The 18,718-nt window shown below is 38.1% G+C and overlaps 2 protein-coding genes across 2 annotated transcripts; one reads left to right on the top strand and one right to left on the bottom strand.

Annotated features, from left to right (window-relative positions):
• Window positions 1–3,853: 3,853 nt before the first annotated feature.
• Window positions 3,854–11,988, top strand: tmem120aa (transmembrane protein 120Aa). The gene is made up of 12 exons (XM_026941861.3): window positions 3,854–4,176; window positions 7,015–7,133; window positions 7,303–7,419; window positions 7,617–7,676; window positions 7,766–7,861; window positions 8,432–8,521; window positions 8,742–8,807; window positions 9,690–9,751; window positions 9,849–9,941; window positions 10,349–10,413; window positions 10,886–10,954; window positions 11,220–11,988. The coding sequence occupies exons 1-12, from the start codon at window positions 4,099–4,101 to the stop codon at window positions 11,328–11,330; spliced, it is 1,026 nt and encodes a 341-aa protein (XP_026797662.1). The 5' UTR covers window positions 3,854–4,098; the 3' UTR covers window positions 11,331–11,988.
• Window positions 11,989–15,431: 3,443 nt separating this feature from the next.
• rhbdd2 (rhomboid domain containing 2) lies at window positions 15,432–18,143 on the bottom strand. Its single transcript, XM_026941860.3, has 4 exons — window positions 17,781–18,143; window positions 17,193–17,597; window positions 16,701–16,851; window positions 15,432–16,151 (listed from the first exon to the last, which is right to left on the bottom strand). The coding sequence occupies exons 1-4, from the start codon at window positions 17,959–17,961 to the stop codon at window positions 15,722–15,724; spliced, it is 1,167 nt and encodes a 388-aa protein (XP_026797661.3). The 5' UTR covers window positions 17,962–18,143; the 3' UTR covers window positions 15,432–15,721.
• Window positions 18,144–18,718: the final 575 nt, after the last annotated feature.

Below are 18,718 nucleotides of genomic sequence, written 5' to 3'. Positions count from 1 at the left end.
GTGAAGGAGAAGTGTGTAGTGAGTGTGGAGGAGTGCTGCCTGGCTGTGGGGAATGTAGTGGGACATAACAACATCGTGTCTGCTTCGAGAATGAACAACGCTATTGTTGATTTTCTAAACACAACGGAGAAAGTAAACGAAATTGTAAAAAGAGGAACAGTGAGGCATGATTCACTTACACTTATGTTTCCTCTCAGTACACCGTCAAAAAAAGTCATGCTGTCCAGTGTACCCCAGTTTATCAAAGATGAGATGATTGCACAAGACCTTTCCCTGTATAGAAAACTGGTTTCTTTAAGAAAATCCTGCTGGGATGTAAATCACCCCAGATTAAACACCTCATGTCCTTTAGGAAGCTGGTTACATGGTTTTTAATAGTGGTGTGGATGAGATCGACCTGGTGATGAAACTTCCACTAGATTTTTTTAAATTTTTTTTTTTTACAACAGATACAACAATAAAATGTTTTAGCTGTGGTGAATCGGGACACTTGGTCCTTGTATGTCCAGAAAAACTGGACAAGGAAGAGCAGACAGACACCCACGCGGAGCGAGGGGCCCGATGTACCTGCTCGCCCCTGGGCTGAGACAGATGTAGCAGAACCCTCCTTAGCAGAGACCACTGTAGATGAAACTACCCCAAAAGGAGTGACGCCTGAAGATTACTTTCCAGACCCCATCAATGATTTATCAATGAGGGGAAAATTTAATGCAAAAGGGACCTTTTTAGATGTAGAGGTTTACCACCTGAAGGCAACAGTGACCAAACTTAAAAAGACATACTTAGCCCTCCTCAAATAATAATGGCTTTTAACTTTATTAAATTGTTCCTGTTTTTATTATATAACAGTGAGTGAAATCACCATGGTAACACAAAACAGAAATGGTACTAGTGACTGTAGGAAAAGAGCCTCTTTTTATGAACTAGTGAAACAGAAGTTAGCTGTTAAAGTTAGCTAGGAAAGACACAGTCCACAGAGACCTCCTTTGACTGGGCAAGTGAGTGGAAAGGGCTCGCTATATTAAGTCACAATACTTCTCTTAGCGGTGGTGTTGCTCTTCTGTTTTCTGAGTCTTTTATTCCACAGTCTTATGATGCTGAAGAATTTTTAAAAGGAAGACTTTTAAAAGTGAAAGTGTGTTTTGAAAATGAGGCTTTTGTTTTTATATGTGTGTAAGCTCCTACTCTAGGTGTAGAGAGGATGCTGCTATTAAACACCTTAAGTACTATGATTGGTTCCTGTAATGATAATGAAGTTTTAATTGTGGGTGGAGATTTTATCTGCACTGCTGATAGCTTGGACAGGAACCACGTAGAACCTCATGCTGCTTCCGGAAAGCGTTTGTGCGAGTTAATAGCAGCACATGAATTGTGTTAGATCTGGAGAAATATTCATAAATTTTCATATGGGCTCACTCCAAAGACAGCATGCTTTCACTAGCAAAGCTTCATTTTAATAGTTTTAAGCACCAGCTGAATGTTTTTAGGTCTTGTTTTATCTATACTGTGGGGTTTTCAGATCATTGCATGGTTCAGTGCATTTTTAGGAAAAGCTATGTAGAACCATTCAGTGCATGCTGGCATTTTAATGCAGCGCATTTAGACGATGTTAATTTTAGAAAGAATTTTATACTTTTCTGGGACACTTTTAGACTTCAAAAGCCATGTTTTACCTCTTTGCAGCAGTGGTGGGATGTGGCAAAAGTGCAAATTAAGTTATACAAATTGTGGAAATTTAGATTTACAGAATACTGCACAGAATATGTTACCAAAGACATAACCAGATCTTTCAAAGCTGTGGATATTTAGCGGAGTCCAGGAAATCAAGGCCACAATGAGGCTCTCAAAAAAGAAAAAACTGAGTTGGCTGACCAGCTGAGTATTACAGCACAGGGGGCACTGCTCCTCTCGCACGTTAAAAGCGTAACAGAGATGGACGCTCCTTCTAAGTTCTTCTTTGGTTTTGAGCAAAGAAATGGAGAGAAAAGACTTATACATACCCATAAGTCTAATACATGCACATAATCAAGAGATCAGCAAACGAGTCTGATAAGAAGATGACACTAGATGAGCTAGAGGCGGCACTCAGCGGTTTGGAGAATGAGTAGTCACCTGGCATCGATGGGCTCGCAGTTGAGTTGTACAAGGCTTTCTGGTTGGTATTAGGGCAGGACTTGCTAGATGTGCTACAGGATAGCCTGAAGGAAGGCAAGCTGCCATTGAGTAGCCATAGAGCGGTCCTGACGCTATTATCAAAGAAAGGTGATCTTGCTGACCTGACAAGACTAGGGAAGGAGATGGAGCAAGTCATTCACTTTGACCAGATGTACTGTGTGCCGATATTTTGCGATATTTTGGACGTCTCTAGAGTCTTGGACTCGAAGACTGCTCTATTATTCGTGAAACAGGAAAAGGCTTTTGACTATGTTGAACATGAATACTTGTGGAGGGCATTAGAGAACTTCGGTTCAACTCAGGTTTCATAGCCATGCTCAAGGTTTTGTACAGTAACACTGAGCATACTGAAAGTTAACAGTGGTTTATGTGCACCTTTTAAAGTGTATAGGGATATTGGCAAGGCTGCTCTCTGTCCAACATGCTATAGTAAAATCACTGGTCTATCAATGCCAACTGCAATAGCTCTTACTGTGCAGATGATGTTGTGGTCATGGTGAACGGACATAGAGACATTGATGTTTTAACTGATATTATAAATGATTTTAACATTTTATCATCTGCTAAAGTTGATTGGAACAAAAGTGAAGCCATTTTATTCAGGGTCTGGACAGGTGGGGATCCAAGCCTTCCAGACAACCTAACATGTAAAACTGGAGGTTTTAAATATCTGGGAGTGTACCTAGAGATCCTACCTAAGAGATCCTACAGGTCATCTGGTCTTGCAATCCTACCACCTGCCTGTTGCATCTAGTCCCTTAAAAAAATTTTGCTCCACAAAATGCACAACACAATGGAACAAGGATCTTTCAAAGACTAGTGAAAGCAAGAATTTTCATTGATTGTTACTGAACTTTTACAATGCATGAGTGACCTAGAAATGTTCAGGCAGACTTCATGCTACAAGGAAGCAGTATGTTCTGTTTTAAATGATGAACTTGTCTTTGCACCGGAGTTTGGATGAAAAGATGTAAATAAGGTTTTAACTGACTTTTTAAACCAAATTATTACTGTGTTTTAATAATTATGTTTGTGTATTTATCTACCTTTTTATTTATGTATTTAACAATTTATTTGTATCTATTTATTTATTTAATTAGGTATTTAAAAATGCTGTTTACTTGATGTAAAATGGTGGACACATCATGAATGGTTAAAATAAAGGACTGTCAAAAGTCAAGTCTCTCTTTCTGTCTCTCAGTTCGATTCAATGTGGCACTGCTTTATTGGCATGATTGTTATAAATCACATTATCACCAAAGCACATAGTGCAGGTATGTTGTTGTTCTACTTTCGCTCCAGTTAGGGGTCGCCACAGCAGATCATTGATCCGCATATTTGATCCTGACGCAATATTATCTGGGCTTGGGACCAGCACTGGGAGTACACTGTCATGTGCAACCCCAGCGGCGGTTGAGTGTGAGTGTGATGATCAGGTGTCCACAAACTTTTGGCAATATTGTGTATATTAAATGTTTGCCCATTCTGTGGAAGGGTGCCAATAATTATGGTTGATCGAATAAGATTAGAATTCCACGATATTTACTAATCTTAAGTCCTTTATTTTATAAGGGTGAATCCCGTGACTAGCAGGGTGGAGGCATTTGACAACATGCGTTGCCAAATAGTTACATCTGACCTATAGAAGTGCACTAAGTAGGGCATAAAATAAAGGACCATACGTCAATGGTACAGTAAATCTAATGCGGTTCCGTTTGGGATTGAACCATAGTTATACGCCTCTGTTCTGCTCGCCTGCTTGTGCTCAGATGACGCCCGTCTGTCAAACAGCGCAGTAGCTTGCGAGCTAATTTCATTTCATTTACTCCAGCGAAGGTAGGCGGGGGATAAATCGTTATCTTCAAGCCAGTTCGGTATAACGAGATAGCTATCTACATTTCTTCAGTCAGCAACCCTGACGATATGTTATTTAATCCAGCCTCTTTGACCGAGTGTTTACAGGAATGGGAAGATCTCGAAAAGAACTATCAGCAAGTTCAGGTGAGAGGGCAGCAGTTTCTTTTACTATTTTAACCACCCACCATTATCTTAGCTAATGATTGTAGCCGGCTAGCTAGCGAATAATTCTTCTGCAGAGCCACCCCGAGCTAGCTAACTAGCCAGGACCAGTAATTATTCAAGTCTTATTATCTAAGAATAAAGTCTGTAATTGTGCTGAATAGCCAACTTAAAACTTTATCTGGCCTCATTCTAATAGCTAATCGTGTCGTGAAGGATCCCATAATCTAATAATCTACTCGAGAGATTTCATGTTGAAAAGTATCGTCTGCCGTTGTCTATATCAACAACAACAACAAAATGAGGCTGAAGTTAGCGGCTTATTCGCGTTTTCCATTCCACCTTAAAAAACCCAGGACTTACGATCTCGCGCCTGTAGATGGCGCCATGAAGCGCAATAAAATTACTTACACAATTCAGTGAACGCTGTGCATAAAAGAGGAGAAATCTGCTTATTTCAAAAGCTTGACATATTCAAATATGCAATTTCAAAAACTTGACAAACAATTGCATATAAAATATGTTTAATATATTGTATAAATACTCAATATGAAAAGAATTTACTGTAGGAATTTTGAATAATGTCCTTGTTAACTTGGCATTTGAGACTGTCGCATACATGCACGTAGCACTTTCTACCCAATTCCTATGCCATTATCTCCTCATTTTCAAAACGTCTGAAAAATCTGTCTTTTGGCAGGAAAATATGTTTAATGTACTATCAAAATACTCAGTATGAAGAAATTTTACTGTAGGAATTTTGAATGAAAGACCTGTGAGCTTGAAACCGTCAGATACAGGCAAATTTGATGCCGTCTAATTCCTACACCATTAACTTCTCATTCTCGAAACATCTCAAAAATCCGATGGCCCCGAGAAATTATGCTAACACCTGTAGTGACAGAGCAAAGAGCAAGAGCTGGGACATCGCAGGTCATTGATATCTCCACAAGACCCCACACTTAAGGGAGTCCTGGATGTTGTGAGAGCTGGCAGAATAAGCTCGGCACCGTAAAGGGGCGTCCCAAAGGGCGTCCCAAAGGTGTCTCGGTGCACTGAACACACAGGAATGGTCACCTAGCAGATCCAAGAGTTGCAGAAAGGCAGAGGAGACCTGTCTGTTCTGTTGCTGGAGTCCACCAATGCTTATGGCTCAATCTCACACAAGCTGGTGGAAGCTGCATTGGTTCTTAATTATGTTTCAGGTAGGATCAGGTAGATCTCATTCTGGATTACTAAAGCTGCTATCTCTCTCTCTCTCTCTCTCTCTCTCTCTCTCTCTCTCTTTCTCTTTCTCTTTCTCTCTCTCTCTCTCGTTGGTTATGAGAGTCACTGGAAGAACAAAGAGACACAAATAAGTAGACTGATGGTAATAAGACACAGGTGAGAATCATCATGCGTTACCTGCCGGTGTCCGTCCACAACTGACGCTCGACCACACCCCCGTTGCCACAAGGCTGCTTGGACCAGATGGGAGCAAGCGTTGGACAATAATAATATCTTGTGGACAGAGCTCTGGAAGGTCTAGTCATTTCAAATTCAATTCAATTCAATTTTATTTCTAAATCGCTTTTAACAGTGGACATTGTCACTAAGCAGCTTTCCAGAACACATTCAAATTAAATTAAATCAAAATAAATTGTAAATATGTGGATTTATCCCTAATGAGCAAGCCAGAGGCGATGGTGGCAAGGACAAACTCCCTGAGACGATATGAGGAAGAAACCTTGAGAGGAACCAGACTCAAAACGGAACCCGTCCTCATCTGGGTGATAACAGAATTATAAATAAACCCCTTCTATAACTGTGTACTACATGGACAAATAGTGCAATTGGCTACAGAGGCTTCACAGGTCAGTCTCTGTACAGGTCCTTTAAGCTTCTTGCCATCACAGGGCTGCACACTAGGAAAGCTATGAGAAACACCACAAAGGCTGCAGAAAAGGTGTCGTGATGGCTGTGGATTACATCCATGGAATACATAAGCTACTTGAAAGCAAAGCCTGTTAAGAGAGCTGACTGCAATGACCCCTTCATATTTTAGATAGGGTTGAGATGAGTGTTGGTGTCATGCACTAATGCATGTATGGTTCTGGTTGTGTAAGGTGGACATGCTTGTGTGGCACTGAGCATGCATTAATGATACCAGTTCATAGGTCTGTTAATAAAAATTGAGGGTTTTGATAGTACATTTCACTTATTTACATTTTGAAAACGAGAATATAATAGCATAGGAATTGGGCAGAATGTGCAGTTTGCCTGTATGTGGTAGTCTCAAATGCCAAGTCACAGGGCCATTATTCAAAATTCATACAGTAATTTTTTTTCATATTGAGTGTTTGGATAGTACATCACACCTATTTTCATATGCAATTGTAACATTTGTCAGACACTTTGACAATGAGGAGATAATGGCAGAGGAATTAAGCAGAAAGTGCAACATGCCTGTATGCAAATTTAACATGACCATTATTCAAAATCTTCATGCTTTTGAAATGGCATGCGAAATAAGCAGATTTGTCCTCTTTTATGCACAGTTCACTGAATTGGAGAAGTAATTTTATTTATCTACAGGCGCAACGTCGTAAGTCCTGGATCTTTTAAGGTGGAACGGACAATGCGAATAAGTAGCCAAATTTCAGCTTCTTACCAGCAAAGGTGTTATTAAATGTTAACATAAATTGCAATGCCCTTTAACCAGACAAACATATCTTTTAGCCAGCTAAATAACTTTCTTTACCATGAGACAACTCAGCTTTCTTTTCTGAGTTGTTTTTTCTAAAGCTGATCATCTGAAGTGTTTCTTACTTCCTTTTTCAGGAGACCCATCGTCTCTACAAGCAAAAGCTGGAGGAGGTTTCCAAATTACAAAATAGCTGTTCCACTTCTATTTCACGACAGAAGAAAAGGCTAAAAGAGCTTTCAGCTTCACTTGAAGAGTATGATTTGCTTTGGCATTAACTGGTCACACTGATGTTTGTTGAAGTGCTTTCTTACTTAAGCTGTGTCAAAGCCTGGTCAAATGTGTGTAGACTACTTACAGTAATGTGCATTTTTATTTTCCTACTAAACAGATTAGTATTACTGTCTTTTTTTTTTTTTTTTTAGATGCAAACAGAAAGCGTGCCCAGAGGACATAAGCACTATAGATGGGATCCAAGAATCAATGAAAGAAAGACCAAATGTATTTTTCGAGATGGAGGCCTTCCTTCCAAAGAAAAATGGGTAAAGCAAATGGGAGACAGCCACACCTTCAGTACACATTATCAGCCTTTAAATAGGAAGCATGGCAGAAATGTTGACTTGATAGCTATGTCTATGCAGATAAAGCTGTTGGATGCAAAATGATTTAGCTGTAATAGTTCTTTGGATTACATTAGAGGTTATAGTCTTGCAATACTTTTGCTCACTCTGTCTCCTAGGTTATACCTCAGTCTTGTGCTTGGAAACGTGAATGTTACCCTCCTTAACAAACAGGCCAAGTAAGTATCTGATAACAGCCTTATGCAGCATTGCAAAACTTGTAATGAAAGTATGAAACTGCAATCTTTTGCTTCTTAAAATCTTTCAGATTTGCCTATAAAGATGAATATGAGAAGTTCAAGCTCTACCTGACTGTCATACTTCTACTTTTCTCCTTTACGTGTCGGTTTGTGGTCAGCTACAGGTACGTCTAGCATGTTCTGTACTGCATTAAATGGATATTTACTGTCCTACTTCCTTTCGTTCCAGACCACCAGGGCGGTTTCCTGTTTGCTTGGTTCCTTGTGGAGCAGCAATAGTAATGGAAAGTCATCACCTTGTGACTGTGACTTCAACTAAGCAGCCTGTAAAAGGCCCCCCACAAGTCATGCTTGTCCGCTTTCCTAATCTCATCTCGTCATGGAAGAAGTGGATTCAAGACATTGAGTTTTGCCCGCTACCATCTGTCTAAAGGAAGGATACATATGTAACCATGATTCTACAACCAAGTGATTGACCATTAAGGCCACGTAGGTCAACTGGGTTGAAGAGAATGGCCAGACGACAAGCGTGACATAGTGGGGGCCTTTCATAGGCTGCACACATGGTCATGGTAATGGTCACAATCTGAAGACTTTGCTGTTAATACTCAGCAAGGAAAGAAGTGAACGGGAAATCTCTACTAGTTTCAAAGGAACCTGCCGTGTGCTTTTTTTTGGAATAAATGAATGTGTTTGTTTTTTAACTATACCTGTTTTGTTTTTTTTGTTAACAGAGTGCTTGATGCACTTTTCAACTTTCTGTTGGTGTGGTATTACTGCACATTGACGATAAGAGAGAGTATACTCATTAATAACGGCTCTAAGTAAGTAGTAACTACATAATAATAGCATACATTTTTATTAAAAATTACATCAAATACAGTGATTGTTTCACTTTTCTATCTGAAAGGGATATACCAAATGCAATGTCTAGTGTTAAGTCTTTTTCTAAGTGCAGTAAACTGATGTTAACATTCAGCTTTCGTTGATTTCGGTAGCATCTTGACCTCTGACCAGGGTTTTCTGTCTCCTTTGGTGTTGCAGGATTAAGGGCTGGTGGGTATTTCAACATTATGTCTCAACTTTCCTCTCTGGAGTAATGCTGACTTGGTAAGATATGCTGTATCTTTTTCAGGACTTATGAGAAGTGATGTAACTGTATTGGTTGTACAAAACTAAACCTAAAACAATTGTAGATCTAAAGCTGTAGCTGACATATTTCTCTTCTCCTCTGTTAAGATAATATGCTGTTAGCAGTTTAATGCATAATCTTGGTACCTATCCATATATATATATATATATATATATATATATATATATATATATATATATATATATATATATATATATAATGTGTGTGTGTGTATGTGATCAATATATACAGTGGGGTCCAAAAGTCTGAGACCACTAGTGAAATACATCTATTTTGCATTATTTTCCATTGTAAATTATATTACTGACAACAACTTGAGTGAAATGTAGAATCTCTGAAATATTTACATGCATTTCAGAGTTTCTTAGTATTTGGTATGTCTTTTTTTTTTTTTTTTTTTTGCTTTAATGACAGTGTACAGGGATGTAGAAATGGTGCAGAGTCTTGAATTTTAAATATTCAAGATATTGAACATTTACTTTCATTGCTTTAAATATTTCAAAGTTCTAAAACTTTCTGTTTATTTCCAATTTTAAATGAAAAAAATGGTCTCAGACTATACCAACCAACTCAGATATATATATATATATATATATATATATATATATATATATATATATATATATATATATATATAAAATGGCTGATCGGTATATATTGTATATACTACTATATATACATAGTGTGTGTGTGTGTGTGTGTGTGTATATGTATATATACACACACACACACACACACACACGCACACAGTCATATATTCGGTATATTGGACAATAGCTAGTAAACCAGCTTTTTTATTTTTAGAACAAGGAATTATTGATGTCACCTCTGTTTTATAGGCCTGAAGGAGAACTCTACCAAATGTTTAGGAACCAGTTCCTGTCTTACTCTATGTATATAAGTAATATGGCTTCTTTTAAGTCTCATTTCTATCAGACTCATATTGAGAGGTTAGTATATATGTAGAGAGGCACATTTTAAACTCATATTTCACACAGATTTTGTCCAGTTTCTTCAGTACTACTACCAGAGTGGCTGTCTGTACCGGCTTCGTGCTCTGGGAGAGAGACACAACATGGACCTCACAGTTGGTGAGCTACAGTATACTCTAAATGGCTTTCAGTATACTGACACACATTCTGTTAAGAAATATAGGCATCTTTAACAATTCAGAATATCAGGGAAAGTTTGGCAAGCATTCCAGGCATCTCTGGATCAGTACAGTCCAATATGACATGCACATACCTTTTTTATTAATAGTACATCAGTATTCAGAAAAGATACTTGTTCCCTCTTTTTGTTGTCCTTAATGTTTGCCTGTCAGAGAAGAAGGCATGTTTTCCCACTCTTCAAAGTTCAGTGCATCACATTATATCGCATCAGATTGCACCACAACATACTGAGTGCCAGTTCTGTGTGCTCAAACATCCTTAAGTTGTATAATTGTAAAACAGCATAGTTTGTGTAATTAACCAGTATGTCCATGTTCTGTCCTCAGAGGGTTTTCAGTCCTGGATGTGGAGGGGACTAACTTTTCTGTTGCCTTTCCTTTTCTTCGGCCATGTGAGTATCACAGTGGATTTCTCATCATTGCAATTATGTACTCTTTGGATTTCAGTGGTTCAACATACATAGTCTGTGTAGCTTTGAAGTAATAGTGTACAACCCTGTTTCCAAAAAAGTTGGGATGCTGTGTAAAACAGAAGTAAAACAGAATACAATAATTTGCAAATCGTTTAAACTTTTGTTGCTCCTGTCCCAACTTTTTTGAAGCATGGTGCTGGCACCAAATTCAAAATGAGATTCATATATTTATTCATTCATTCATCTTAACTGTGTTAGCCTGGTCAGGATGGTGGTAACATAAAAAAGAAAACAGGAAAAAGCATATTGCACAGAAATAAACTTTGGCATAATTGCCAAATCTAGCATAGAATTTACTGTGCAATGGCAGATTATACCAGTTTGTCATAAGAGAAAGATTGCATTCAGTGTATGATTCTCACTTTTCTTATTTTCTTCTGTGTACTTTCAGTTTTGGCAACTCTACAATGGAATCACACTTTTCCAAATGGCCCAGCTGCCAGAATGGAAAGAGTGGCAGGTAAGACGTAACAATATTGTAGAAACTGCAATAGTTCAAGCCTCTTGATGTTTTAGCTATAAATGACCACTAACATTAACTTCACTTTAACCTGACCATAATGGTGTATCACAGTATATTTTAAAAATGATAATATATATATAAAAAAAACCAAAACTGAACTTCATTGTCCTTTAAATCCAATCTGTTGATGAATATGCAGAAAAAAAGTATAAAGAAGAAGCCTTTATTTGCCACATATTTCTTGTCCCTTTCTGTTTTACAGGTCCTTATGTGTGGCTCCACCTTCCTTGTGCTGTTTATGGGAAACTTCTTTACCACACTGGGTGTAGTGTACCAAAAATACACAAATCAGGACAAAGCAAAAGATTTATGAATAACCATAGACTCCCAAAGTCTTGGTCCACAGAGAACTTCTTTTTTGTTTTATACAAATGTTTTTTTGCATTTAATTGTGCCGTATATTATTGTGTGAAGTTGAAGCTTTAGTGTCACACTTTACTGTACTGCAATTATACTGTGCTTTTCTAATTTACAGATTTTAATTTTAAATGTGTTCATAACATGACAGAGTTAACGATGAACCTTAATACATACAGTCAATATGAAAAGCAGTAAGGTGACACTTTAGAGCTCCTCATGGTTCAATCCTAAGCATCTGAGCATGAGTTGCCTTGTGTGTGTAGTTCTCCCCATGTCAGTGTGGGTTTCCTCTGAGTTCTCCAGTTTCTTCGCATCTGGTCAGTGGATTGGCTACAGAAAATTGCCCTAAGTGTGAATGAATGTGTCAATGTGTGTACATGGTGACATCCCATCCAGGGTGTATTCCTGACTCAGTGTTCCTGGGATAGGCTCTGGATCCACTGTGACACTGATCAGGATAATGCACTTACTGTGAGTGAATGAATGAATGAATGAATGTACGAACAAACCAACCAAACAAACAAACAAAAGTTGAATGCAACTTCTGATGCAGTGCATTAGGCTAAAATGTTTTTTCATCCAAAAGTCAAAATAAAAATGGCTTAACCATTTGGAAGGATTTTCACTTATTTATTGGTTGGTCTTGTAGGCGGAACCTTCTGCTGACGTGCACACACTGTCCAGGTACCTTACTCAGTTACAGAATTAAAAATTCCTGTCACCTAGTTACATACACTCTATTCAAGTCCAAAATTACAGTTTCCTCTTACAAAGTCAGATACTGCTTTACTTAATTCCAAAGTTTTTTGCGGAACACAAGGTGAGTGATATTGAGATCTACCGGCAAATAGTCACTGTACAATCTCGCAGTTGAACAGATAATGATTAAACAGTCGAACTTTAAAAGTTTCTTGCTGAAGGCAAGGGATTCTTATCAGCGTAATCGAGACAGTGAGGAATATGTTGAGGTCACGGAGGCATATGATCTCAGCTGCAACGAAGCAGAAATGTCGTGCATTTGAGAGTGTGTGTTGCAAGGGTAACGTTTGGGTGCTAAAACAAAGATAAATAAAATATCATTAGCGTATGATGTCATAAAGTAATATTTTTCGTTAGCGGAAAGTTTTCTTGTTCTTAGTTGTTTGTTGCATTCATAGGCCTGGGTGAGATGGTGTGTGAGATGGACAGTCACGCGTTGCAAAATATAAAACCATAGTCTTGTTCAGTACTTTTGACATCACCACATTGTTCACTGTAAAATATGGCTTAAATTGATACCAAACATGCCCTGAGGAATATTTAAGTTAAACATAGTTTAGATGACCAGATTTAGTTCACATGGTCTCTCTGACCCACGTTCTTGATCACTTTAATCTGACCAGTCCAGAATCAGTTTAAGGCCACAATCTATAAATCCACTACAGGAACTATCTATCCAGCCAATCTTCAAGAATATCTATAATTTTAATTCCATGCAATTATAATTTGCACTGCCTTGCTCAGTGGTTTCATCTTGTTTAATGTGCTTTTTTTTGTGCCATCCACCTAAAATATTAATTAATATATAGTCAGGTAGCCATAAATATTTAGACACTGACAATTGGAGTTGAAATTAAATAGTAACAGTGTAGGACTTACAGCACTTTTCTAGCCTTTTTAGGGGACCAAAAGTATTTGGTCACACAATCATAAATTAAATAGTCAATTTTAGTACTTGGTTGAAAATCCTTTGCAGTCAATAACTCCCTGAAGTTTGGAACCCAGAGACATCCCAGATGCAGGGATTCTTCCCTAGTGATACTCTGCCAGGGCTTTCCTGCAGCTGTCTTCAGTTCCTGCTTGTTCTTGGAGTGTTTTTACCTTCAATTTTGCCTTCAGCAAGTGAATTGCATGTTTAATTACATTCAAGTCAGGTGACTGACTTGGCCATTGCAGAACATTCCACGTTGTTGCCTTTGGTTGTTTTTGAAGTATGCTTTGGGTCATTGTCCATCTGCAGTATGAGGCATTGTCCAATATGTTTTGAAGCATTTTACTGAATCTGAGGAGATAAAATGGCCCTATACACTTCAGAATTCATCCTGCTGTTTTTTGTCAGCAGATACATCATCAATAAATACAAAGGAACCAGTTCCATTGGCAGCTATACATGCCTATTCCATAAGATGAAATGGTATGCTTCAGATTATGAGCAGTTCCTTCCTATCTCCATACTCTTCCCATCATTCTGGTACAAGTTGATCTTCATCTCATCTCTCCAGAGGATGTTGTTCTAGAACTGTTTTTTTAAGGTTTTTGGCAAACTCTAGTCTTCTTGTTTTTGAGGCTTATCAATCAACTGTTGTGAAGGGGTTTTTCTTCAGTTTGTACATATAGTACTAAAAGAGCATGCAACATATTTGTAACACTTGTATGAATTCTACTTGTGATTCATACTTACAGTACGATCTCAGAGAGCATGCATATGACATGAACCCATTTTAATACATTGTGCTTCCACAAAACCTCTTCTTTTTTTTCTCTGATTTGTATATATTTTAGTGTTTAGTATAGCTTATGTACAGTCCACTCTGAAAGTATTGGAATGGCAAGGCCAGTTTGTTTGTTTTTGCTATACACTGAAGACATCTGGGTTTAGATCAAAAGATGAATACGAGAATATAGATCAGAATTTAAGCTTTCATTTCCTGATATTTACATCTAGATGTGTTAAACAACATAGAACATGGCACTTTTTGTTTGAACCTACCCATTTTTCAAGTTATCAAAAATATCGTAACATGTGACTGACCTGTGTTTCTTGCAGGTGTGCCCTGTTATATTGATTATTTAAACAGTTAATAGCTCTGAATGTCTGCTCTTGGTTTGATTCACAATGAAATACACAGATGAGCCACAAAAGTTCTGGAACCTAGATTAACATCTACCAAAGTGATAGAAAGGCCAAAGTGCGGAGAAAGAAAGGATCTGCTCATCTTCCAAAACATACAAGCTCATCAGTCAAGCATGGTGGAGGTAGTGTCATGGCTTGGGGTTTCATGGCTGCTTCTGGAATGGGCTCACTAATCTTTATTGTTGATGTAACTCATGGTAGGAGCAGAATGAATTCAGAAGTCTACAGAAACATTCTGTCTGCCAATTTACAGAGAAATGCATCCAATCTAATTGGGAGGAGCTTACAGCTATACAATGACCCAAAACACACTGCCAACACCACAAAAGACTTCATCAGGGGAAAAAAGTGGGAGGTTTTAGACTGGCCAAGTCAATCACCAGACCTTAACCAAACTGAGTATGCATTTCACCCCCAAAACAACAGTTGAAAAAAAGCTGTGGTACAGTGGGTTGCTGGCTTGATGCAGTTATTGCAAGCAAGGAATATGCAACCAAATATTCAGTGTTATTAACTTTAAGACTACTTTAAAAACCTAAAAAATTTGGGTGGTCTGCCACCAAAGGTACCATGTTCTTGTTCAACACATGTAGATGTAAATATCAGGAAATGAAAGCTGAAATTCTGATCTATAAAGTGTTTTATATTCTGTTGTTCTATATTTGATTTGGTTCACACTCCATTATTTCAACCTTAGGTAGCGTCTGGCTACCAGATATGTACTATGCATGTGTGTTTACAGCCCTGTTGGAGCTGCAGTGGATTTCTGTATTAACATCCAGGCTCATAGAAAAAAGTACACATTTATGTTACATGTAGCACCTTCTATATGATGAATATCAACATCCTTTCTCAAGCACATGTATATCCATGTAGGCTATATACAAACTTTTACTCTGTGGTTACACAATCCACGCCTCCTGCTCAATTTTATATCATATTTAGTATGGGCCACTTTCTGTGTAATTTAGCCAAAAAAAAAAAACAAAAAAGGAATTGCCTTTGCTGTTCCAACACTTTCAGAGTGGACTGTATGTACATAGAAATATGTATACTCCATCCATCCATTTTCTGTACGGCTTGTCCTACACAAGGTCGCGGGGTAGCCTGGAGCCTATCTCAGGGGACTCGGGGCACAGGGCAGGGATATGCATACTCATATTCATGTAAATGTGAGATTTTTTTTTTATTTTAATGTACAAATCTCTTTTTGCTTTTTTGTTATGCTATATTTCTTACACAATGTAAAGCAACAAAAGATTAAAAGAAAAAAGTAAATGCACCATATCAGCTTGTAGGTAGAGCATCACAAAATCAAAAGTTACACTGATTCATGGCTGGCTTGTTCTGTTTAGCTACAGAGTGCCTAACATTTTTTTCTGTCATGGTTCAGCATCACTATATTCGTTTTTTTTTCTTTAGATTTTGGGTGGACTGCACCACTCATATTGCTAACTGGACAGCACAGGGACAGATGCCACAAAGTCTGCTTGAGCTGCTGTGTGTGATAGGTTACCAAAAGATTGTACATCCATATTCTTAGGAGGGCTAAAATGAGAATGGGCATAAGGAGCCTCTGACATCCAAAAGTTGCTGGCCTGATATTGATGACTGTGTCCATGGCTATGTCCACAGACATGTCCATGTGTATGCCCATGTGTATGCCCATGTGTATGCCCATGTGTTTGCCCATGGCTGGATCCAAATTTGGGCCCAACGCTATATCCAGGGTTTAGTGAAGGTATTGTGTAGTTCTGTTGGATAATAGTTGAATGTGACCAACCATCTACACTGCTTGGAGCAGTTCCTGTAGCTTGAGAAGCAAACATAGATGCTGGAGCATAAGCCTGGACAGGGTATGAGCCGGGTGATGGGCTGCATCTGAAACAGTTAATTTTATCATCAACATATTTTGGCATAACAAAACAGATAAGAAGACTGACTACTCTGAGATGGAAAATTATGTGTTATATATTATAAACTTGAGTTTCTTTAACATTTTATCTGTAAATATTTTCCTCAGGCCAGGTCAGTACAGATTTGTTTTATAAACATAATCTAACTATTCAAATATTAGGCTCATTATTTAAATGTGTACAATAATATGTTGACTATATATTGAAGCCATAGAACATTTTATTCCTGAACCTTCCAATGACAACACACATTAAGTCCAAGTTTACATTATTTTTAGGTCTACTTGTTTTTAGTATTTGGATTAAACTCATTCAATACAAGTCAAACCAGATAATAACTATAAGAACTCACTACAAAATCGAATAACTTAATAACAGTGACAACCTGTGTATGCTTCATACACCTCACTTTGAGAACCACTGGTTATAAATGATATATGTTTATAGTAAATCCAAAAAGATTATTCTTATATTTATGTTGAAATAATAGCCCATGGAGAAAATGATTACTCACATTGTGTGCAGGATCTTTTTTCGCTCCCCTGCAGATGCAGGGACAAAATTCACACATGTTATTTTCTTCAGCAATCTGAATGGCACCATCTTCTCAAACACACAAGCTTTGGACTCAGACATCTGCAACACTGAAAACCATTTCATCCCATCTAATACAAATCCTTCAGTCAAGGACATAATATGTAGGTACAGATGTATTCAGCTACCATCTTAACCAAAGTGTTCATTTTGAAATATATTTATAACTTACACATGTGAATAGAATTTAAACTTTAGAAGACCAAAATGTATATTCTGCAATTTTTAGGGCATACAGGGCATTTTGGATGTCAGAAATCGTAAATCAACATAATCACACTGTAAGTGGCCTCATCAGTATGACTGACTATTTACTAGATGTTTAAAATGACCTGTATGTCAAGTTTTAAATCACAAGTCAACTGGACACGGATAAATAGTAAGACATGCAATGTAACCAGGAAAAGGATACACATCTGCCCAGTGATTACGGCCAGGACATTGCATAAGAATACATTATTTGGGATAAAGAAATAAACAATGAGCATCAGGAGCCAGGGCAAGGCTGCAGTGGGCACAGTAAAGCCTAGCAGGAATGCCTTCCTCATGCGGGAACTGATGGTCACCATGCCCAGCATGGCGAGAGATACTGGGATTAGGCCTGAAACTGAGCTCCTTGTAGATGGAGAAAACAACAACAGCTCCAGTAGTACATGTAATAGGCCAATAGAAGTGACAAGAAAAAGTAAAAGGTGTAGGAATCGCACTGTGCCAACTCCTTTCTCTAATCCACTGCAGAACACCACCAGCACAGCCACACTGAGAAAGAGGTGTCCCACATCCTTATGGTAGAAGCAGTAGGTGAGGAGTTTGTGAACTGGGGTGGGGTCAAACAGAGACACAGGGTGAAACTTCTCGATGTTTTTCAATACAAAACTCACATTCAGCAGAAGATGCATCATGGAAAGCATATTACTAGTTAACTACTTAAAGAGGGACGGCATTACTTTAGTTACTTGTGCACAATGCATTCATGACATATTCTGTAATAAAATCTTACCATGGCCGTTGAGAACAACGCTGGATTCCAGACTTAGTGCATGTCCCGAGATGTTGAAGTAATGCGTAACGATGCTCAGGACACAAGATAGTGTGACTACAAACACGACCCCACTCGTAAACTCGAAAGCTGACACAAAACTAGAAACCTTCCTCAATACATTACGAAACCTGTCACGCATTTTCACTGTAAAGACTGTGACATAACGCTCCTTAACCTAAATGAAATCAGAAAAAATCGAAAAGGTTCGAAATATAGTTACTCTTTAATGTGGGAGCCCGAGGACGTATCAACTTCCGTGTTAGGGATAACTAGGGTTAACGTCAACCTGTCGTATTCGAGACTGCTAACTGCGCACAGTTTGCGCAAAGTCTGCGCAAAGTTTGCGCATCGTCGCCATCCTTGGTCCCTCGCCCCATCCACATCGCGCATGCGCATACATTTGGTAACGATTGAGGACAGTAACAGACCTGTACGGCGCATGTGTGCAACTTTACGACATTAGTTTTCATTTTGTGGCGCTTTGAAACAAACGCCGTGATTTTACATGTGATAACGTGTTAGAAAGATGAAAACGTTTGGATGTTTTTTAAACGTTGAAAAAAATAAAATAAAATAAAAATCTTGCGGAGGGACAGTTTTCCCCCAAATGTAGTAAAAGTTTGCGAAGTGAAATTGCAGGTGAGGGCGTGGTTTAACAGGAGTGTATGGGATAGGCTAATTAACCTTTTACCTGTCTGTGCTGGTTATACAGTTATACAGTGTGGTTATAGTAATAAGCTCTCTCTCTCCCTCACACACACACACATGTGTATATATATATATATATATATATATATATATATATATATATATATATATATAGTAATGGCGCTTTCCTATAAGCCAGGACAGGGTGGTAAGATGTGCTTTAAGCATAGGTTGGAATAAGCAAATAA

Source organism: Pangasianodon hypophthalmus, chromosome 17 (genome assembly GCF_027358585.1).
Source record: "Pangasianodon hypophthalmus isolate fPanHyp1 chromosome 17, fPanHyp1.pri, whole genome shotgun sequence".
NCBI lineage: Eukaryota > Metazoa > Chordata > Actinopteri > Siluriformes > Pangasiidae > Pangasianodon > Pangasianodon hypophthalmus.
This window is presented reverse-complemented; position numbering and strand designations above follow the sequence as displayed.